This window comes from Sus scrofa, chromosome 13 (assembly GCF_000003025.6).
Source record: "Sus scrofa isolate TJ Tabasco breed Duroc chromosome 13, Sscrofa11.1, whole genome shotgun sequence".
Lineage (NCBI taxonomy): Eukaryota > Metazoa > Chordata > Mammalia > Artiodactyla > Suidae > Sus > Sus scrofa.
Genome location: NC_010455.5, coordinates 1,912,018 through 1,935,326, shown reverse-complemented (window position 1 = coordinate 1,935,326; position 23,309 = coordinate 1,912,018). Strand labels below are relative to the sequence as shown.

General features: G+C 40.0%; 1 protein-coding gene across 1 annotated transcript in view; it reads left to right on the top strand.

Moving 5' to 3' along the window:
• COL6A6 (collagen type VI alpha 6 chain) overlaps window positions 1–23,309 on the top strand; it is a 168,494-nt gene that overhangs the window by 50,642 nt on the left and 94,543 nt on the right. Inside the window, 11 exon segments of the mRNA XM_021071331.1 lie at window positions 932–1,501; window positions 10,504–10,847; window positions 10,932–11,010; window positions 15,964–16,118; window positions 16,886–16,978; window positions 18,448–18,501; window positions 20,828–20,899; window positions 20,986–21,012; window positions 21,338–21,382; window positions 21,471–21,524; window positions 22,244–22,306. Of these exon segments, the coding sequence (XP_020926990.1) occupies window positions 932–1,501; window positions 10,504–10,847; window positions 10,932–11,010; window positions 15,964–16,118; window positions 16,886–16,978; window positions 18,448–18,501; window positions 20,828–20,899; window positions 20,986–21,012; window positions 21,338–21,382; window positions 21,471–21,524; window positions 22,244–22,306 (1,556 nt within the window).

Genomic DNA, 23,309 nt, shown 5'->3' with positions numbered 1-23,309 from the left:
AACTACTGTCAAATGCAGATTGTATTACACTAGTTAGCTAAATAAATAAATAAAGATTTTATTTCCAAAAAAAAAAAATTTCTCAAGTAGATCTTTTTGCCTCTATATACCAGAAAGTGGGCTGATTAAGAGTCAAACCGACTATAATACAAGCTGGGAAATCATGATTCTCAAACCTCAATTTGCCCTAATAAAAGAGGGTAACAAACTAGAAAAGCATTTATTGGCTCAACTGGCCAGTGAGGCCAAGTCAGTAATACAGACCATCTGCCTCTTTCTTTGACTCCCTACGTGGATGTGTGTGTCATTTGTGTTTTTACTTGCTATGCTACTGCTGTCACTGGGCTTTCTGAAAGAGTTAAGGTAGGGAAGAACAAGTTTTCTGTCACACCACCCCCAGTTCTCCAGCATCTGGAAATAGAAAATGGTGTGAGACCAGAAGGAAAAGCCAAGAGAAGCCTAAAAAGATGTAGAAATTGTTCATGCCTCATGCCACCTTTAGGAACCAATGATTTTTGTTTTCTCTTCAGTGAATGAGCCCACAAGATGGTGGGACCTTATGTCAACTTTCAGAAATATCATTTCTGGAGTTCCCATCCTGGCACAGCAGAAACGAATCCAACTAGGAACCATGAGGTTTCATATTTGATCTCTGGCCTCGCTCAGTGGGCTAAGGATCCAGTGTTGCTGTGAACTGTGGCTTGGATCCCACATTGTGGTTGCTGTGGTGTAGGCCAGCATCTGTAGCTCCAATTAGGCCCTTAGCCTGGGAACTTCCATATGCCATGAGTGCGGCCCTAAAAAGCAAAAAAAAAAAGAAAAGAAAAGAAAAAAATATCATTTCTTTCTAGCTGCAAACATTTAACTTACTCCTGCTAGGTTGGAGAAACAGTAACAGTCCGATTTTGTTGTGGTGTTGTATTCTTTGCAGATTGTGAAATTGAAAAGGTCGATCTCGTGTTCCTCCTGGATGGTTCAAACAGCATCCATCCAGAAGACTTCAAGAAGATGAAGAATTTCTTGGCGTCTGTCGTTCAAGACTTCGATGTCAGTGTCAACAGAGTGCAGATAGGAGCTGCACAGTTCAGTCACACCTACCGGCCAGAGTTTCCCCTGGGAATGTTCACTGGCAAAAAGGAGATCTCATTTCAGATTGAGAACATCCAGCAAATCTTCGGATACACGCACATTGGTGAAGCGCTCCGGCAGGTGGGGCACTACTTCCGGCCAGACACGGGCAGCAGGATCAATGCAGGGACCCCACAGGTGCTGCTGGTCCTCACGGACGGCAAGTCCCAAGACGAGGTGGCGCAGGCCGCCGAAGAGCTGAGACACAAAGGTATCGATATTTACTCCGTGGGCATTGGAGATGTGGACGACCAACAGCTCGTTCAGATCACCGGCACCGCGGATAAAAAACTGACCGTGCACAGCTTTGACGAACTGAGGAAGGTCAAGAAGAGGATCGTTCGCAACATTTGTACCTCAGGGGGCGACAGCAGTGAGTATTCCAGTGTCCTTCACGCTTGTTCCTCCCCTGGGGCCACTGGGAGAGTGTGTCTCTGGTTTTCAAAATGAGCTTGTCACAGTTTTCAAGGTTTTTTTTTTTTTTTTGGTGGCTTGCGTATTGAGAAACAGGATATTGTAGAGACTGCATCCTTTTTTCTCCCCATCTCCTGGGAGCACATGCCCCCTCTGAAAATGGAAATGTCCTTGCTTCTAAAGGTGTGAGGAAAGGGCTGTCGTTTACGTGCTGGATGGGTCTCAAAGAAATAAACTATTTGACACATTTGGGTTGCCTGGCAACGAGGCTGCCAAGCACTGTGTTGAGGGAGCATCTTTGGAAATTTAGAGCTTTGTTATGAAACTTCTCTGAAGAAGTTGGTAAATATCTTCTGAAGAAAATTAGCACATTTTGTTATTTTTCCGCTGGATAGAAGGCAGGATCTTAAATGAGAGAGAACTTTTTCTATTTTTATAAAAATCCCCACTAGGTTGGCTGTGATTCTGTATAACTACCTAATGGTAAATAGTAACCCTGGATTTCCACGAGGAAGACAACCTAATAGGCAGCTTCGGAGATGGACACCTAGGCTACAAATCCCTACTTCATGACCATTTTTTCTTGGACAAGTGGCTTAACCTTTCTCAGTTTAATTTTCTCATTTGTAAAATGTGAGCGACACCTAGTTCAGAAGCTCATTGTGAAGATGAAATACAGAAGCACATATTTAACATTACTTTGAATAAGCATGACACTTGGGATGTCATTCATTATAAAGCCACTTCATTTCTGTCTGCCGTTGACCCATTAAATTTATTCATGGGGTCACCTCTTCCCTTGCCCCCACATACTTTCAGGAAAGAAGTTAACCTCTTCTTGGTGATGAATATGTCCATCCCAGTGTAACCATTCAAACTTCATACTCAATCAAAGTTACAAGGTTTCCTGGCCACCAGGACATGAGAGGCCACAGGTGGTTAGCATTTTACCCATTGTTCCCCGTCCCTCTCCTGCCCCTTCCCCCAGGCCCTGCCCTCTTCTTACTGACTATAGTTTCTGGCCTCTCTACAATGGGCTGGGGAAGGGGACAGATGCAAGTGGTACAGGGAAATTCCTATTTGATGGTGCATTTCAGGAACTTCTCTCCATGGCCCGTTCATAAATTGTTCAAAGACTTCCTCTCCTGCCCCTCTCCTTCTTCATCCCCATCAAACCACATTTGTCAGGGCATCTCTCCACCACAGTTACTTTGAGGAACATAAGTAAATCTCAATTCCAGATGTTCTTATGCCTTCCTCAGTCTCTGGGGGTCTGATGATGCCTCCAGCTTTATCTGCTGCCACCTTTTCACCCCACCAGGCAGGCTTCTAGGACAAGAGATCAGAAGAGCCCACCACAGTTCTTTCTTATGTGTGACCATATCAGCTCCATGGGTGACAATGACATTTCAGTTGCCCCAATGGACACTGGAAGTTTTGCCCCACAAGGTGGTTACCTCTCCTTTGCAGAGAAAGCAGAGTGCCTTCGTGTCTCATTTCTAGGCTGCGTCATCTCCAAATTAGAGAGAGAAGGTCCCAGATCTGTCCTCTTTTGATTGACAGAGAATGCTACCTTTTCTCCGTATGCACACACACATGCTTATAGGGAGAGACCTCACACCAATAGCTCTGTCCAAAAATGCTCGTCTAAATTCAAAGCCTATACCTTTTATAAGACCCAGTGTATGAACTAAAGGTTCAGAGTCCTGTCATTGACTGGGAACTGTTGTCTTTGTAAATCTTGTTCAATGTCCCGCCCCCCACCCCCAGATTTAGAAATGTGTCTGGTGACCTCAGCCAAACTTTCCACATGATTTTCCTGTTTCACATGAAATACCCATTTCCAATTACTGGACAGAAAATTTTCTCAGAACCATCTAGTCGTCCTTGAGAGAATGAAAGAAAACCATGTGGTGAGTCAAAACCCTCCAAATAATGTGCCCTCCAAGTAGTCAGGGAGTTATCTTTATAGAGAGCAATCATGAACATATAATTAATGAATAAATAAACAAGGAAAGTACACTATTAAAATAAACTTCAAGTGATTACTGTAGCAGAAAAGAATGTGTGAGACCTTCATAGCCAAGCTGTGGGCTGAGGACTCATGAAGCTGGAATGAAAGCTGATAAAGCTTCAAAAGCCTGTGCAAATACTCAGAGGATACCACCCCTTCTTAAATGACAAGTCCTTGAGTCAAAGAAATCAGACAGTAGCTTGGTGTGTCTCAAAGCAAACCAGGTTTAGAGCCTGATCATGTAGCTTTGCTTCTTATTAAAAATATGCACAACTTTGGAGAAGTTGCTGTCCTTTCTTAGTTTCCTCATATGCACAGTTAAATAGTCTCTGTTTCACTGATTGTATGTAGGATTCAGTTTATGGGAAAGAACATCAGCTGCATTGAGTTAAGAGGTAAGCCACTCAGAATCCATATTTCTTGAGAATCTATGGAGGGTCAAGCATAGACTATTTTTTAATTTTTTTAATTTTTATTTTTATTGAAGTTATAGTTCTTCTACAATGTTGTATTAGTTTCAGATGTATAGCCAAGTGATTCAGTTATACATATGCATATTTCCATTCTTTTTCAGGTTCCTTTCCCACATATATATATATATATATATATGTTATTATACATATAGGTTATTTTACACACACACACATATATATAGGTTATTATAGAATATTGAGTTCACTGTGCTGTACAATAGGTCCTTGTTGGTTATCTTTTTTAAAATAAATTTTTATTGGAGTATAGTTGACTTACAATGTTGTGTTAGTTTCAGGTGTACAGCAAAGCGACTCAGTTACACATATATACATATATATCCACACTTTTTCAGATTCTTTCCCCATATAGGCCATCACAAGAGTATTGAGTAGATTTCCCTGTACTATACAGTAGGTCTTGTTACTTATTAATTTTGTATACAATAGTGTGTATATGTTAATCCCAAACTCCTAATTTATTCCTCCCTTCCTCTGACCTTCCCCCTTTGATAACAGTAAGTTTGTATTTGAAGCCTAAATACATTATCTCTTTGAATTCCCAAACCCTCTATGGTTGGCATTTTCATTCCCATTTATAAAGGAGAAAACCGGGGCTCTAAGGAATATTGGTAAACTGGCCCAGATCGTACAGGAACAAAAAACCTAAGTAAATTTTGAAACTTAGGTCTGTTTGATTCCAATCCATTTGTGGTTGTTTAATAAGCCATTAGTTTTCTTGATATAGATGTTGTATAGGTTATCTGATGCTAATAGCTTATTGAGACATCATGGGTTTATATCTTAAAAGTTGCTGTTCCCTGAAGAAACCACTGACTTCTCAGCCGTCCTTTGTGGCATCACAGTCTACCACAGAGCTTATAATCTGCATGGCCCAGCACCACTAGTCACGCAGGGAGTGGCGAAATAAGGTCACATCCAGCTTAGGGACTCCAGACAGGCATGGATCTAATTCCCACATGTGAGATCCACCGAAATGACTGTGAAACCTGGGGCAACCTTCTCTAAGTCACCGCTTCCCCTTCTGCAAAAATGTGGATTATGAGAGTTTCTACTTATTTTCTGTTTCATAAGGACTCATGAGCAGCACATGTGACGTGTGTGTAAATGTTCAGTGAGCCTTAATAACTATTACAAAGTATTGCAGAGGGTATTTTTGCGTGACCTTATAAATACAGATATGTGGAGTGATGGGGTACTTTAGTTCAGAGAAGGACAATTTACCAAGAGTTTCTTGGTTGAGAAACTTTAATGGTTTAGCAACATTTCAGAGCCATAGTCCAATTTAATACCTCAACATCCACCAAATTCCCCCAAGCAACTAAACTCTAAAATCTGTTTTCTTATTTTCATTCATGTTTATTCTCCTGTTTTTTTCCTTGGAGCGTGCCTAGTCTGACCACCTAGAGAAAACTTTAGGCGGTTTTCAGGGTATGGATATACTACCTTTTTTGGCCTGGAGCTATGACTAGATAGCAAAGGAACCATCTTTTGCATCATCCTGGTAGATGAATCCAAAAGGGGATTCAGCAAAAGGCCAGTCTGATTGGATGAAGTAGAAACAACCTCTGGATTTGATCTAAGTAGACCCTCAGGATGAAGTAGACACACCCTTAGGTAGGAAATGAAAGGGAAAAAATATATGGTCATTTCCAAGTTTTCTTGACAAGGATCTCTTTCTGCTCCCATCTTACTGGGTTCTCTGGAAAACAGAGCTCAGGGCACAGTTGATGTGCTAACACTCCAGAGGGGATACAGTCCCAGGGAAGCAAGAGTGAGCGGAGGGTAGTGATAAGGGAAAGAGGAAGATAAATACAAGATGGTGTATTACCAAGTTAGCTACAGATTTTGAAAAACTATCACCATATGTTGATCCTGCAGAATATCACCCTGGACACCACATATAAACACTGCACAGACCAGCCTATCATGGGGAATAAAAGGGAGAGTTTACCTGCTGGTTCCTTCCCACCTACTGCCTCTCACTGGTCCAAGTTCGCCCCATGGAGTTACTCCCCAGCCCTGCCATCTGATGCTGTCCAGCCCTTTGGGAGACCAGATACAGGACCCACAGTGCTGGGTTGAAGTGGTGAAAGGGGCCAGAGTTCCTGTGAGTTCAGTTGGGTTGGATGTAGGCACCAGAGTTGTTGAGGATCTAATGACAATGATGGAGGCCGTGTCCAAGCCTGGCCCTTCCCCCAACAGTGTGGGAGACCTAGCCATGGTAGCCACAGAAGCTCTCCGCAGGGGGGCTGAGGGTTGCACACAAGCAAGTCTGGGAGGTGTACAAGCTAGGTCTTTATCTAACTATATTTTCTAGATCATTCTTTCTTTTTTTCCATCTAAGATACACCCTTCTTTCAAAATTCTAAATAATTTTTTCTCTTATCCAAGCTAATAATTTCCAACAGCCCAACTTTCCCCTTCAAATAAATGTTTTCTCAAGAATCCATCTTCTCCTCTCATTAATATACCCTACCATCTTGAAGTATTTCTTTCTTTTTAAAATTTTATTGAAGTTTAGTTGGTTTACAATGTTGTATTCATTTCTGATGTACAGCAAAATTATTCAGTTATGCACGCAAACACACATTCTTTTTCATATTCTTTTTCATTATGATTTATTACAGGATACTGAATATAGTTCCCTGTGCTATGCTATACAGTAGGATCTTGTTTTTTATCTATTGATATATAGTAGTTTATATATCTGCTAATCCAATTTATCCCTTCCCCACCCCGCTTTCCCCTTTGGTAACCATAAGTTTGTTTTCTATGTCTGTGAGTCTGTTTCTGATTCATAAATAAATTCATTTGTTTGATAGTATTTCTTAATATTAAGAAATCTGCCATCATTAACTCCAATTTTGACTTTCTTTATAACTCAGATAATTAAAATTAGCTTTGGGTTTTGGCAGGGACCTAGGAGACTACAACTGTCTAGCCCAATCCATTCTTCTCTGTTCTTTTGTTTTTTTTTTTTTAAATACGTGCTCTCTTTATTTTTATAAACAAGAAAATGAATGTCCAGGCAGATTAAGAGATGTGGTTATTTACACATTTAGCAGTAAAACAGTAGTGACCTGTACATGATTGAAATGTAACATCATGCTTTCCCACTCAAAGACCCCCCCAAGTCCAGGTTTCCAGACTGTTGACTGTGAGAATTAGTCACATTCTCAGAGCACTAGTTTACTTCTTTTCATCACTCTCCGTAGCCAGTCCAGTAGGTTACCCTCTTAATTTCCCTGGTATTCAGTGCCCCTTTTTGATCCCCACTCCTGCTACCCAGCTACAATCCTTCATTATTTCTCTTTGGAAATCCAATTTTAGCCAACTCTTTTCTCATTAGAAATGAATCAAGTTCTTGACCCTTGTTTTAAGAATTGAAACTGACATTTTGGTTTCAAAGTCTTGGCAAATGTCCAACTGACCAGTGTGTCTGGAAAGCAAGCATTTATCCATACCGCAAAACCTGAAAAACTGCTTATCTAAACAACACAAATAAACCCTCTTGTTAACTTTGAAGGACTCTTGATGTGAGGGGAGATGTCTTGGTAGATTCTGCAAGGTCATTCCATGAGCACCCACTCGATTGGTCCAGCTCACTCTCTCTCACTGTATTTAGACATATGGCTGCACCCTGGACTTCTTCCCGCAATTCCATTCCTTTGACCACATTGTCATGAACTCATTTGTCAATCTGAACCAGGAACTCATTCCTAGTTTGTCATTTCAGTCATCTAGATAGTGAAAGGACTCCATTTTTAAAGAGTATAATTCCAGAGCCTTCAATGACATCTTGGCATTTTTTCCAATATTTGTTTTCTCACAAGAGACTGTTTTCCTTGAAGGAAGTAATATGGTTACTGAACGATTTTCAGAGATTAAAACAGTGTTCTTCTAAGAGTGAAACTTTCAGTCTCAAAATAGAAAGCAAAGGATACATATTTAAAAGGAAGTTTGGAAACAGCATATTCTGAGGCTTCCTTCTGAGTAATTTCTTTCTCTTTATCTCACTTTCTGAATATTGAAAAAGATATTTTCCAATAAATTAAGGACAGTAAAATAAGGAAACTCACCTTTCAGACTTTTTGATAACATGTTGATTTACTTCGAATGTCATGGTGAAAATTGATTATCAAATAAGGTTTCTTTTCCCTCAGCCAACTCTGTTCTCATTAGAAATGATTCATGCCCCTGGCCCTTGTTTTAAGAACTGAAGCTGACATTTTGGTTTCAAAGTCTTGTGGCTGTCCAGCTGACCAGTGTGTCTGGAAGGCAGGCGTTTGTCCATACAACAAAACCTGAAAAACCACTTATCTAAACAACACAAATTAAAAATAAACCCTTCCTTCACCTTATTTTACCAAGCAAGGTGTGTGTGGGGGGGTGGTGGTGAATATTCTGGAAAAGATTGACTTTTTCTAGTCAACCTGAAAGTTCTTGAAAGAAGAGTGTACATAGGTCATAGAGCTCTATCCTTCTCATTATCTTCCTGTTAGGGAGGCTCAGCTTAAAATATCAAGCCCTTCTAAGTTTCTCCAGTGGTTAAATGTCCCTAGAGTTAATAAGGATTAGAGCAAAGCACTACAAATGCAACGTCTCTGTAAGTATTTCTTGAAATCCAAAATGGCACTGGCTTTGGCTTCCTGAGTGGCCGAGCTTGAAGGCATCTCCGTCTTGGACAAGGTTAAATGTGGGTCAGCTGGTGCCCAGTTTCTTCACTTGTAGGACTCACCCCTAATCAAGCAAGGTCTTAGAGGACCCCATGGAGTTTTTCATTTTTTAAGAAATAAAAATATTTTAATAATTAAGCAAGAATATAATAAAATCGATTAAAGGAGCATTTACTGAAAAAAATCCATTACAATTTTATATTCAGTTTTCTTAACTCAAGAGCTAAAACTCATACCTCCACACAATTTACTTCTGTTAGATGAGAATTAAATGATTTACAAGTTTGTTTTGAATAAAGAGCAGAATGAAAGGTCACATATGAGAGGTAAGGTCTACAGAAAACTGAGAAAAGCCTAAAATGAACCTTAGGTAGTAGAAAGTAGGGTAGGATACAACAAAGAAGATACTTACAGGAGTTTCTGTCGTGGCTCAGTGGTTAACGAATCCGACTAGGAACCGTGAGGTTGCGGGTTCGATCCCTGGCCTTGCTCAGTGGGTTAAGGATCCGGCATTGCCATGGGCTGTGGTGTAGGTTGCAGATGCGGTTCGGATCCTGCATTGCTGTGGCTCTGGCATAGGCTGGTGGCTACAGCTCCAATTAGACCCCTAGCCTGGGAATCTCCATGTGCCGTAGGTGCGGCCCTAGAAAAGACAAAAAAAAAAAAGAAGAAGAAGAAGATACCTACAAAGAGAATGGTAACACTTCAAGCTTACTTGCCTAAAAAACAACTTGTAGAAATATGGAGGGGGAAAGGAGTGGACATGTGCTTTGAAGAGACGTAGAGCTGGGTTCAAGCTCTGATTCTACTTCCTATTAATTATTAGTACTTGACCTGCCTAACCCTCATTTTCCTCCTCTGTAAAATGGGTATAACTTTTTATCCTTTTTTTTTTTTTAATGAGTGGATGAAGGAAGACAATAAGAGGAATCAGATTCTTTTAGAAAGGTAAATCATCAGAATCATTCCTTCAGGAGTTTTTGTGGTTTGTACTAAATTTGGCTATTCAAATGTTTTTGTATTTCCCTTATAATTTTTTTTTAATTTTATTTATTTTTTTTATTTTCCCACTGTACAGCAAGGGGGTCAGGTTATCCTTAGATGTATACATTGCAGTTACAGTTTTTTTCCCCCACCCTTTCTTCTGTTGCGACATGAGTATCTAGACATAGTTCTCAATGCTATTCAGCAGGATCTCCTTATAAATCTATTCTAGGTTGTGTCTGATAAGCCCAAGCTCCCGATCCCTCCCACTCCCTCCCCCTCCCATCAGGCAACCACAAGTCTCTTCTCCAAGTCCATGATTTTCTTTTCTGAGGAGATGTTCAAAGACAAATACCATATGATATCACTTATAACTGGAATCTAATATCCAGCACAAATGAACATCCCTTATAATTTTGATTTAGTGTTTGTTAAGTGACCTCAACAAGTAGCATGTATGAATTTCCTGTCTTAGACTATTAACATTTCCACAACATACTTCAGCTGTTTAAATGACTCCACAAGTGACTTTCAGGGACACAATGAAATCTTTCAAAACTGTGTTATAGAATCATCTAGTTTTTATAGAAGCTTAAAAAATAACACTTTATACTTTAATAGATTATGAACGAGTCATTCTGAACCTCTTCCTTTACTCACTCACACTCCTTGTTTTCCAACTTTGTAACTGGGATGTAAATAAGAATTCCAAGTACCTTGATTCAGATATGACATCCAAGTCAAATAAAATCTTTGTTAGTATAATAAGATATGGTTTTTCCTCAAACCCTAGATTGCTTTGTGGACATTGTGGTGGGATTTGACATCTCAACTCAGCAAAATGGACAGACTTTGCTCGAAGGTCAGTCTTGGATGGAAACTTATCTTCAAGACATCTTACGTGCCATTAGCTCCCTCAGTGGGGTAAGCTGTGAGGTGGGCACAGAGACTCAGGTTAGTGTGGCTTTTCAAGTGACCAATGCCATAGAAAAATATTCCCCAAAGTTTGAGATCTACAGTGAAAACATACTGAAAAACTTGAAGGATATAACAGTTAAAGGACCATCTCTTCTCAACGCAAATCTCTTGAGTTCTCTATGGGATGCATTTCAGAATAAATCTGCTGCTCGAGGAAAGGTAGCTTGGTTTTATTTTATTTATTGATCTTTGGTTGCAATGAACTCCTTTTAACTCATTTTTCTTTTTTGAATACTTTTGTAGGTGGCTCTCTTATTTTCAGATGGATTGGATGATGATGTTGAAAAACTTGAACAAAAATCTGAAGAACTTAGAAAAGAAGGTATGAAGCCAGGTGGATGGTGCTGGGAAAGGAGTGTTTATGAACTTTATAATCCCAAAACTCTTTTCTGGCTCTTACATTTCCAGACACTCAAATACCACTGAATTTGCCAGCCTTTCCACTCTGTATGCACTTGGCAGAGCAAATGAGCTCTCAGAACATTTTGGCATCTACTTTTTCCTTCCTGCCCATATAAAATAGCTCTGAACAAAGTCCTGTCCTTTCTCTCAGATCACTTTATTTCTTCTTTCGCAGATTTCCTGGAGGAAGTTCCTATCTTCCTTGTCCCATGTATCTAATAATGCTACATATTTAGTGTCAGCAGAAGTGAACCATGTATGCTTCTGCTTCTTTTTTTTTTTTTTTAATGTTTTAGCAGCTTTACTTGACTAAAGAATGGAGAGTTGAATTATTTTCTTCTAAAACTCTGAAAGTTTCCAGAGCTACAAGCATTGTTGGATAAGTTTACTCATGTTTTGGGACTTTTTAATCAGTTCCTTCCTTCATACCGCAGATGGACCAACTATGGTGTTTATGGGTTTTTTAAGCTCTGGCACCAGGATTTCGGCTTTAGGAACCAGTGCCCAGTCTGACTAATCATCAGTTCCTACTAAAATATGGATCAGTGGAAGAAAATGCATTCATATGTTCTGGTTTGACTAAGAATAGAAATACTTTCCTGTAAGCGGATGCTGTTGGTGTCCCACCCAGACCCCCTTTTCAGGAGGGTTCCCCATCCTCCAGCTGCTGTGGGTGTTGGCTGCTGACATGTCACTCACAAGTTCCCTTTTCTGAGGAACTGCCCTTTGCCAGTGAGAGCCACCTTGCCTGGAATGTTACCCCCATCCCACACTCCTGGGCAGCAGGTACAGTACAAAGAGTTGGACCCTTGCCTCAAAGTTTTCTCATGCTCCAGGGTTCCTCACAAGATCAGGTTGATTTTTTGTTTGTTTTTTTTTGTTTTTTAGGGCTGCATGCATAGCATATGGAGGGTCCCAGGTTGGGGTCTAATCGGAGCTACAGCTGCTGGCCTACACCACAGCCACAGCAACTCAGGATCCAAGCCGAATCTTTGACCTTTACCACAGCTTTTGGTAACACTGGGTCCTCAACCCACTGAGTGATGCAAGGGATCAAACCCGCAACCTCACGGATACTAGTCAGATTCATTTCTACTGTGCCACAGTGGGAACTTCCAGGATCAGATTTAAACACCATATTGACTAGACTTTCCCTTAAACACCATCTTGCTCAGCTCCTTCCCCAGCCCTACCCTGCTTATCTTAGTCCCTTCTTTAGAGTGCCCTTCCTCAGTAAATTGTCTGCATCCAAATCCCTATCTCAAGCTCTGCTTTTAGGGATTCTGACCTAAGACACCTGCCTCCCAGATTAGCTATTACAGGATGACTAGATTTTATTTCCATCTGGTTCTCCATCTTTTTCTATGACTCCATTTATTTTATTTTTTAATAAATTTTATTGGAGTGTAAATACACTTACACTCCAATACAAAGGTGTGTTAGTTTCAGGTCTACAGCGAAGTAAATCAATCATACATATATCCATTCTTTTTCAGATTCTTTTCCATATAGATTATTCTGAGGTATTGAATAGTTCGCCCTGTGCTGTACAACAGGTCCTTGTTACCCATCTATTTTATACATAGTAGTGTTCACATGTCATTCACTGAATTCATAGCTGGAGAGAGGATTTTTTAAAGTGTATTTCATTAAACTATACTTGATTTACAATGTTGTATTAATTTCTGCTGTATATAGCAAACTGATTCTGTTATACATACATATACATACTTTTTCATGTTCTTTTCTGTCCAGTATCACAGGATATTGACTATAGTTTCCTATGCTATACAATAGGACCTTGTTTTTTATCCATTATATACATAATAGTTTGCAGCTGCTAACACCCAACTCCAATCCTTCCTTCCTCCACTCCCCCTTCCCCTTGGCAACCCCAATTCCGTTCTCTTTGTCTGTGAGTCTACTCAGTGATTGTTTAATCTCCCAATTTTTGAAATCTTTTTTTCTCTTAATACATTTTTTAGGAATTGAAGAGACTGTGTTAAGATCATATGTCTCATTTACTGGATGAGTATGAAAAAAAATCAGGATTGGAGTCCTCCATCCTGAGAAAAGCACTTAAAAATGATAGTTGTACGCATACTTCCTACAAATCAACATCTCATGGTTCTCATAACTCTTAAACTTTTATATTTCCTGGAACTTACAAGGAAAATCAGATGTGAGATCTTTTTCCCTTATATGTGGACGCACTTGCATGCCTTCTTTTGATCATTAAACGCTAGTTGATGAACTCAGCATTCCTCATTGCCTCTCCAAGCCCCCAGCTGTCTTCTCCTCATCACTCTCATTCTTGGAAGAGTAACCGACTGTCCTTGTTTGCTTGAGACAATCCAGAGACTATCAGCACTAAAGCCAGGAAAGTTCCTGGCAAACCAGGATACCCTATTCTTTGGTTATCTTCTTTTGTTCCACTTCAGCTAACCACACTATTTTCCTGTTCTAGAACTTGCGCCTCCCCACTACACCCCTGAAACTGTATTCTCCTCATTCTCCTCTTCCTCTTATTTAAAGCCACATACAAAATTATATAAGAAGGCATTCTTAATTTTACCAAGTCTTTGAACATTCTTTTTTCTGGCTTATTGGTTTCTAAATCCCATTCAAAGATCTTCACCTATCCATAACAAAATGAGAAAAGTTTCAAAAAACTAAATTTATTCAACTTTAGGAATACTCTTTACACTATGATTATGTCCTTGGTACAGTTTTGTTGTTAAAATGTCCTTTGAGATTAGCATATACACACTACTTTATGTAAAATAAAAAGCTAACAAGGACCTATTGTATAGCACAGGGAACTACACTCAATGTTTTGTAATAAGCCTATAAGGAAAAAGAATCTTTCCTTGTATAATTGAATGACTTTGCTGTACCCTGAAATCAAAACAACATTATAAATCAATAAATCATTATTTTTTGAAGAACAAATAAATTTTTTAAAACACTAGGGTTGTTGACTTTAATTAATTAAAATAAAATGTCCTTTGAGCATAGACTTTGGAATCAAGCTGTCTGGGTGCAAACCTTTGCTCATCTATAAAATAAAGCTGTACTTATATTTACCTAAGCAGTTGGATTTGTATCTTACAAATAAGATAATGCATGTACAGCATTTAGCCAACTTCCGGGCACATAGTAGTTACCAATAAATGAGAGAAGTTGTTGCCATGGTTACCTCTATCCTAATGACTGCCAGGATTATTACTATCACCATTTAATTTCCTTACTTTGCAAAATAAGTCAACCTTTTGTTAGTCCCAAAATGTCTTCTTTGAAATATTCTGGTCTATAAACTTCCAGAGCCTATGAGCCACAGCTCTGGGTGGTTATATGTCATTAGTTTTCAATTGCCTGACGAGAGGTTTTTACTGCTCTTGTATCTATAATTTCAACTGGATAGTCAATTCATTATGAGGTCATTTAGAGCTCTGTTTGTCAAACTTTAATGTCCATACGAATCACCCAGAGATTTTATTAAAATATGGATTCTGATTCTGTGTGTCTGGGCTGGAGCCTGAGAGTCTGTGTTTCTGATAAGGTTCCCGATGATGGCAGCTCTGCTGCTACAAGTGGCAAAAATTTAGAACCTTTTTCTGGGGGGTGGGGGTGGCGCACGTGCTGCATATGGAAGTTCCCAGGCTAGGGGTTGAATGTGGCTATGCTACAGCCACAGCAATGCCAGATCCTTAACCACTGAGCAGAGCCAGGGATCAAACCTGAATCCTCACGGATGCTAGTCAGGTTCATTTTCCGCTGAGCCACAGCAGGAACTCCAGAACACCATCTTTCTTGACATGTGAATTCCTCTGTGCTTTAGCACGCTCTGTGGACTTTTTATTATTATTATTGAAGTATAGTTGATTTACAGTATTATGTTAGCTTCTGGTGTAGAGCAAAGTAATCCTGATATATATATAGATATATAGATATAGTCTTTTTCAGATTCTTTTCCATTATGGTTTATTATAGGATATTGAATATAGTTCCCTGTTCTATACAGTAGGACCTTGTTTATTGAGAGCAGTTGTTTTCATATGCTAACCCTAAACTAATTTATCCTTTCCCCCTGCCTTATCCCATAAGTTTGTTCTCTATGTCTGTGAGCTGTTTCAGTTTCATAGATAAGTTCATTTGTGTCATCTTTTTGATTTCACACATAAGTGATATCACATGGCATTTTGTCTTTCTCTGCCTGACTCACTTCTTTCACTATGATAATCTCTAGGTCCATCCATATTGCTGCAAGTGGCATTATCTCATTCTTTTTATGGCCGAGTAATATTCCATTGCAGATATATACCACATCTTCTTAATCTATTCATCTGTTAATGGACATTTAGGTTGTTTCCATGTCTTGGCTATTGTAAATAGTACTGCAATGAACATTTGGGTGCACGTATCTTTTCAAATTAGAGTTTTATCCAGATATATGCCCAGGAGTGGGATTGCAGGATTATATGGCAGCTTTAGTTTTAGTTTTGAGGAAGCTCCATACTGTTTTCCATAGTGGCTGCACCAATTTACATTCCCAACAGCAAAGTACAAGGGTTCCTTTTTCTCTGTTGATTCATTTAAACTCACTTTAAATCATCAGAGAATTAAAAATTCTGTTATGATTTAATATGTAAAGTATTATCCAATTGAATTTGTTTTGAAAAATGGAATTCCGTTTGTTCCCTGATAGTATTGTTACTGGTTAGTTTTGCATTTTGCAGTTGGGAGAAATAGGAAATAAAATAACTGTTCTTCTTGCAATTGGTTTCCTGGAATAGCAATTCAAATACATATGCAAAACAATTAAAGTAATCAAACTCTCCTTACCTGGAGAATTATCAACTGTGTTGGATAGGTTTGAATGCCCTCATCACTGTTGCTCTGGATGGAGCCACTGATTCCAGTGACCTGGCTGATCTTCTCTACATTGAATTTGGGAAAGGATTTGAGTATAGGACCCAGTTCACTCTTGGAATGAGGGACCTAGGCAGCCGACTGTCAAGGCAGCTGGTGAGTTATTCAGAAAAGGCTGGTGAGTTTAAAACTTCTATTTGTTTTGTATATGGGTTTAATATTTCAGCTTATGGATTTGTACTAATTTTGTTCATTTGGGAATGAAGTAAGGCTTTCCTGATTTAGTGAACAGCCCAAATAAGAGGGTACTGTAGGAGTTCCCGTCGTGGCGCAGTGGTTAACGAATCCGACTAGGAACCATGAGGTTGCGGTTCGGTCCTGCCTTGCTTAGTGGGTTAACGATCCGGCGTTGCGTGAGCTGTGGTGTAGGTTGCAGACGCGGCTCGGATCCTGCGTTGCTGGGCTCTGGCGTAGGCCGGTGGCTACAGCTCCGATTCGACCCTAGCTGGAACCTCCATATGCCGTGAGAGCGGCCCAAAAATAGCAACAAAACAACAACAACTAAAGACAAAAAGACAAAAAAAAAAAAAAAAAAAAAAAGAGGTACTGTAAAAGAAATGTAGTATTATTATGGTTTCACACATTTCAGGTAGAGAGATGTCAAAGCATGTTTCTTTTTTGCTGTTATTTATTTTTATTGAAATATAGTTGATTTACAATATTGTATTGGTTTCAGGTGTATAGCACAGTGATTAGATAGATAGATAGATAGACAGACAGACAAACAGGTAGATAGGTTCTTTTCTGATTCTTTTCCCTTATAGGTTATTACAAGATATTGAGTAGAGTTCCCTGTGCTTTACAGTAGGTCCTTGTTGAGGAGCAGTGCCACCAAATATCATGCATTTCCTATCCTCCCCAAGGTCAATGTTGCAGAAAGGACATGCTGCTGTTTATTCTGCAAGTGCGTCGGAGAAGATGGCACAATGGGAGAACCTGGACCAGCAGGGAAAAAGGTGATTTTAGTTATGATCGTGGTCACTTTATTTGAATGTATTATGTCTTATGTATTATGTATTATGTGTGTATAGATAGAAATCAAGGGTGTTTTTGAATTCTAGATAGAGCCTCTAAAGTGACCATTTATCAGACTCCTGTTCCTATATGTCAGATTAGCTAGTCATGACTTTTCCTTGGTGTTCTGAATTGAAGTCTTAAAAAAAAAAAAAAAAACCTTTTTTTACAAGTGTGAGGAGAAAAACTGCCAAGATCATTGATTATACAATGTTGTGTCAGTGATGACAACGATGTGGAAAAACCAACTGTGATCTCTTATTCTGAATAATGAAAACCTCCTTAATACTAACAAGTTATTTCAATTTCTTTTTTTGTTTTTTGTTTTTCTTTTTTGGCTGCCCTGCAGCATATGGAGTTCCAGGCCAGGGATCAGATTCTGAGCTGCACTTGCAACCTATGCAACATCGGTGGCAACACTGGATCCTTAACCCACTGTTCTTGGCTGGGAATCAAACCTGCATCCCAGTACACCAGAGACACTCCCTATCCTGTTGTGCCACAGCAGGAACTCCTCAATTTTCATTTTTAATGGATGCAGAGTCATTCAAATCAAGTAGGGAAATAGGTTATATAGTCCGCTGAAAAGCAAGATCAGATCACTTTATCATACATAGCAAAAGATGCTAAAATGTTTGATTCAGCTCTAGCCAGACCAAAATGTTGCCACAGATATATTAGTAAAAACAGGCCAATTATAAAAACAGTAACTAACAAGAGATTTGTGTATTTTCTAACCCAAAGAAGCTGGTGTAGCCTTATATAAAAATGTGATTTGGGGCTTGCAGAAATGTTCAAGTGTGTATAAACATACTATGAGTGTGTTTAATAATTTCAATATATTTTTTTACATGTGTGTTTGATTTTTGAATAGTTTATAGATAGCACTATAACTTCCAAATTACCATGGCTGTTTCTTTGAAGAAAGTTTTGGGGCTAATTATTTCCAGAATGCTTGACTTCATATAAAGAGAATGGTAGAATTTTTTTAAAACAGGTCTCAGAAAAAAATACAGAAATATACATGTTCTATTTTTCTTATGTGTAGCCTAAATCCTCAAAAAGAATTGTGTGATGAAAAAGGATAATTCTAGGCTGTCAGGGGTAAATATAGCTGTGAGCGTTTGAATGTCTGGGAAAAAAAAAAACTCTAGCTCTATATATAACTCGAGAAGGAATTATGGACAATATTATAATTTCCACATATACACATCCTTGAGTTAACTGGATACTTGTCTCAAAATTCCATTTATTTTTATTTGTAAAAATGCAGCCTAGACTGTAGAGGGAGTTTTTTTCCAAACTCATACTGTTCTACATAAAGTAAACTTGTAAAGCTGAAGAACTCTGCTTGATTACCTCGGTTTTGGTGTATGGAGTGCTAATGTTTTCTTCCTTTCTTTGTTCCCAGGGACCCCCAGGTTTTAAAGGCAGCGACGGCTACCTGGGAGAGGAGGGCATTGCTGTAAGTCACGGCTTTTTCCAGTTCCATTTATTCCTAAGAAGGTATTTACAAAATGAAATCATTTGTGTCAATTCATAAGGAAGCAAGCCAAGTCAAGTTCTAAGGATTTGTATGCAAAATCTGAGGTCTGGAGTTCCCGTCGTGGCTCAGTGGTTAATGAATCTGACTAGGAACCATGAGGTTGCGGGTTTGATCCCTGGCCTTGCTCAGTGGGTTAAGGATCCGGCGTTGCCATGAGCTGTGGTATAGGTTGCAGACGCAGCTCGGATCCTGCGTTGCTGTGGCTCTGGCATAGGCTGGTGGCTACAGCTCCGATTGAACCCCTAGCCTGGGAACCACCATATGCCGTGGGAGTGGCCCTAGAAAAGGCAAAAAGACAAAAAAAAAAAAAAAAAAAAATCTGAGGTCTTTCCTCATCTTCATTGGGCTTCTGGTGGTCAAGAGTTTTTAATTAACATATTGTCTTCTCTTTGGCTATCCACTAGCATTGTACAATGGACTCAGTGCAAAAGTTCTTTTTCACCAGGGGAGTCAAATCATTGCCATTTTTCCCTTCCTGATCCATTTTGCACAGGTGAACAAATGTACCACCCTGTTTATCAAGGACCTTGCTCTTCTCATGACTCCATTCATCCATCTAAATACCCTTCTTGGAGTTCCCGTCGTGGCGCAGTGGTTAACGAATCCAACTAGGAGCCATGAGGTTGCGGGTTCGGTCCCTGCCCTTGCTCAGTGGGTTAAGGGTCCGGCGTTGCCGTGAGCTGTGGTGTAGGTTGCAGACGCGGCTCGGATCCCACGTTGCTGCGGCTCTGGTGTAGGCTGGCAGCTACAGCTCCGATTCGACCCCTAGCCTGGGAACCTCCATATGCCGCAGTAGCAGCCAAAGAAATAGCAAAAAGACAAAAAAATAAATAAATAAATAAATAAATAAATAAATAAATATCCTTCTTTTCTTCCCTCCCTCTTTCCTTCCTTCCTTTCTCCCTCCCTCCCTGATCCATTTAACAAGTATACGTTAAGCATCTTATCATTGACCACATTATTTATTAAAGACCTCACTCATAAATTCACTCATTATTCATTTAACAAATATATATTAAGGCATCTTACTATGTGCATAAGGCTAGGCCCTAGAAATAAAAATAAAGAAAATAAAAAAATAATGGCTCCTACCTCAGATAACTTCCGGACTAGTGGAAAGGCAAATGAGACAGTGGTAGTAGCAGCTGTTATACACAAGGGCTCTGCTAGGGGTAAAGTGAGGTTCAGTACAAAAGAGCGTGACCACGCAAATGCCTAATAATCCTCAGGTAGCAGCCTGGGTGGCAGTTGGGACTTGGGAGATAAAGACTGCAAACAGGGGTAAAACTTGGGCAGAATCTAAGGGGCAGGTAGAACTTTCTCCAGGCAGAGTTTGTGTGGAAGAACACTCTGTTATGGAGAGAACAATGTGTTCAAGGACATGTAACTGAGTCAGAGAAGTGTGTGTTTGCCGAATGAGATGTCACCATGGCTAGAACCCAGGACACAATGAAAGGAGGTTAGATGGGAAGCAGACCCAGAGTTCTGTGAGTCTTGAATACCCTACAGAGAACGTGGATGGCATCTTCCAGTTCATGGGCAGTCATCGAACAGGAGTGAAAATGGTTAGGGTATGGATTTAGCTCAAGCAACATCATAGATGATGATAAGGCAGGAGTTAAGTTACAGGCAAAAGTCCTGCAGTGGTAGATGCAAGAAAAAAGGTCCAAACCTTAGTTTAGGGCAGTATGAACGGATGCTAAAGACCTTGGATGGATGTAACTTGGTGACCACTTGCGGAGGGAGAGGCTGAGAATGACATCCTTGTCTCCACCTCACAAGACTGCACAGACTTGTAGGGCTACTGAGACAAGGATTGCAGGGGCAGCTTTTAGTTTAAGAAGAAGAAAGAAAAGGAAGATGGAATTTGGTCTAGAAATATGCCTTTTGCTTAGATTATACCTAGGGCATCCTTCTCCAGTGTCTCACCAATTCTTCATTATCTGTCTCTGGAAGATCGCCTGAAATTTTAAGAATGCATTTTAGCTGCCAATTGTTTGTATGTCTTTTATTTAGATACTGCCCCATCCTGGGAAATATCCAGGTGGGATCCAATGCAAAGGACTGTCATCAGAGTAGATCTCATTTACTTCTCAGTTTTTATAAGCATGGATTCTGGATTGTAAACTATGAGCAGTCAAAGGTTTTTTTTTTTTTTTTTTCCAACACAGAAGTTGTCAGATTTCCAAGACAGATTCCAGATGACAAGAGAAAAATCTTATCCGGGTATATGCTCTTTTTTCAGGGGGAAAGAGGAGCCACTGGACCAGTGGGAGAGCAAGGTACTAAGGGATGCTATGGCGCCAAAGGTCCTAAGGTAAGGGTCACATAAGGTACTGTGAAGTCTCCCGAGCATTAATTCCATTTTCCTGCACTAATCCTTATTGTCTTTTTTATTTTCAGGGAAGCAGGGGACTGAATGGACAGGAGGTAATGATACCAAACATCATTTATCTGCCCATCTGTTGTCTAGAAATATTTTTATTTTTGAGGCTATTGGCCAGGAAATTGCACAAACTAAGATTCTGTTGACCTTCCTTTTTATTGCTAACCATTTTATTTTTGTTTACTCCTGCCTTTTATTGCAAGCAATGTGTATTATTTGTTGACTGTTTCTATGACTCAGTAATCTTTTATATGACCCAGGGCCTAGCAAAGAGGCTGTATATGGAACACAAAATTAGACTTCTTTGGTGTCTGGCTTCTTTCCATATAAATGAAATGCAATCTCTTCTGATCATATCTGTCTTTTCAGGGAGAAGTTGGGGAAAGCGGAATTGATGGGTTAAATGGAGAGCAGGTAGAGCCTCCTCTTTGTACCGTGAAGATCACTCTGAGCTGTTTCTCATTAAGAAAATGGGGATTTGAGTTTATTCTTCTGTTTTTAGGGTGACGGTGGTTTTCCCGGGGTAAAAGGAGAAAAAGGCGATGAAGGAGCCCAGGTAGGGATTTAATAAAGGGAAAACATGAAAACTGTCCTGGGAATTAAAGATGAGACTAACAGAGTAGACAGCTACCCCAAGTGTATCAGTCAGCTAGTGCCATGATATAGTGATAATTACAAGACTCAATTGCATGCAACAACAAACATTTCTTGTGTGTCTGAGAAGTTCAATTGATGTGTGGCTCATGTGTCTGTAGGCAGGCTGGGGGCTGTGTTTCACTCGCCTCCTATCCTCCTGGGACCAGAGCCTTGGGGCTGGCAGCACTCTGGAGGCATCTGCCATCCGTTCCCATCTGGAATAAATCCCAGCCACAGCCATACTTGCATCATCCACTTTATCTGTCTGACAGTGTGAACAGCTGAGTCAGGAAACCACTTTCTAGCTGATGCAACCCCTTTTGGGAAAATGGATAATCTAATTTCAGCTGTCTCATCAAAAAAATAACAAAAATAAACAATACATGGTTTGTAAAGTAGTTGTAAAAACTAGACAAGTATGTCTAGAACAACCAATTCACCACTGTGACAAATAATTGAGGTCACTTTTAAATTACTCATATGATGCCTGAAACTATCAGTAGTTCCTCTTTCCAGCTTTAAAATAATTAAATATTTAATATTTAATAATTCAGATCAGGAAGAACGTAAGCTGTTTGTTTTTATTAATGTTATTAAAAATTCTTATCTTGTCCTTCTTCTGATTTGTGTGAACTTTAGGGAATCCCGGGGAAAAGAGGGATTTCTGGTGACCATGGACCAAAGGGCCTACGAGGAGACCCTGTAAGTGCTGGGACTGCGGGGCTGCAAACTAACATTAGGGCTCATTTCCCAACAACACTTCTGGCAAAGAGGGAGAACCCTGCTTTAAGGTACTTTGGTAGCAATCCTGAGTTGAAATCATCATGGGCGCAACTGTTCAGAATTTTAAAAGTAAGTCCCTTGTGACTGATCCTCTTCATATATGGGATGAGTATAGACAGTGAGGAGCCCTTGCACATCTTTTGTGCATGTATTTTTTTTTTTTTTTGAGAATACCTATTCAGAACTTTCCTTGTGCTTCACAGCTACAAAGGAATTCCACTCCATTCCATTATATTCTTCCGGGTTCCTCAAGATATGGACAGAAAGATGGAGTTCCCATTGTGGCTCAGTGGGTTAAGAACCCAATTGGGGGAGTTCCCGTCGTGGCGCAGTGGTTAACGAATCCGACTAGGAACCATGAGGTTGCAGGTTCGGTCCCTGCCCTTGCTCAGTGGGTTAATGATCCGGCGTTGCCATGAGCTGTGGTGTAGGCTGCAGACGCGGCTCGGATCCCGTGTTGCTGTGGCTCTGGCGTAGGCCGGTGGCTACAGCTCCGATTAGACCCCTAGCCTGGGAACCTCCATATGCCGCGGGAGTGGCCCAAGAAATAGCAAAAAGACAAAAAAAAAAAAAAAAAACAAAACCCAATTGGTATCCATGAGGATGTGGGTTTGATCCCTGGCCTTGCTCAATGGGTTAAGGATTCGGCGTTGCCAAAAGCTGAGGTGTGGGTCACACATGTGGCTCAGATCCCACACTGCTGAGTCTGTGGCATAGACTGGCCAGCTGCAGTTCCAGTCGACTCCTAGCCTGGGGACTTCTATATACCTCAGGTGTGGCCATTAAACCCCCATCCCCCCAAAAAAAGTGATATGGACAGAAAAAAAGAAAAAAAGCCATCTCTCTTTTCTATTTTTCCAGGGTCTTTCTCACTTAAGAACTCTAGCTTCATTTCCTTGAGTGCAAGCCAGCTAAGAGTACA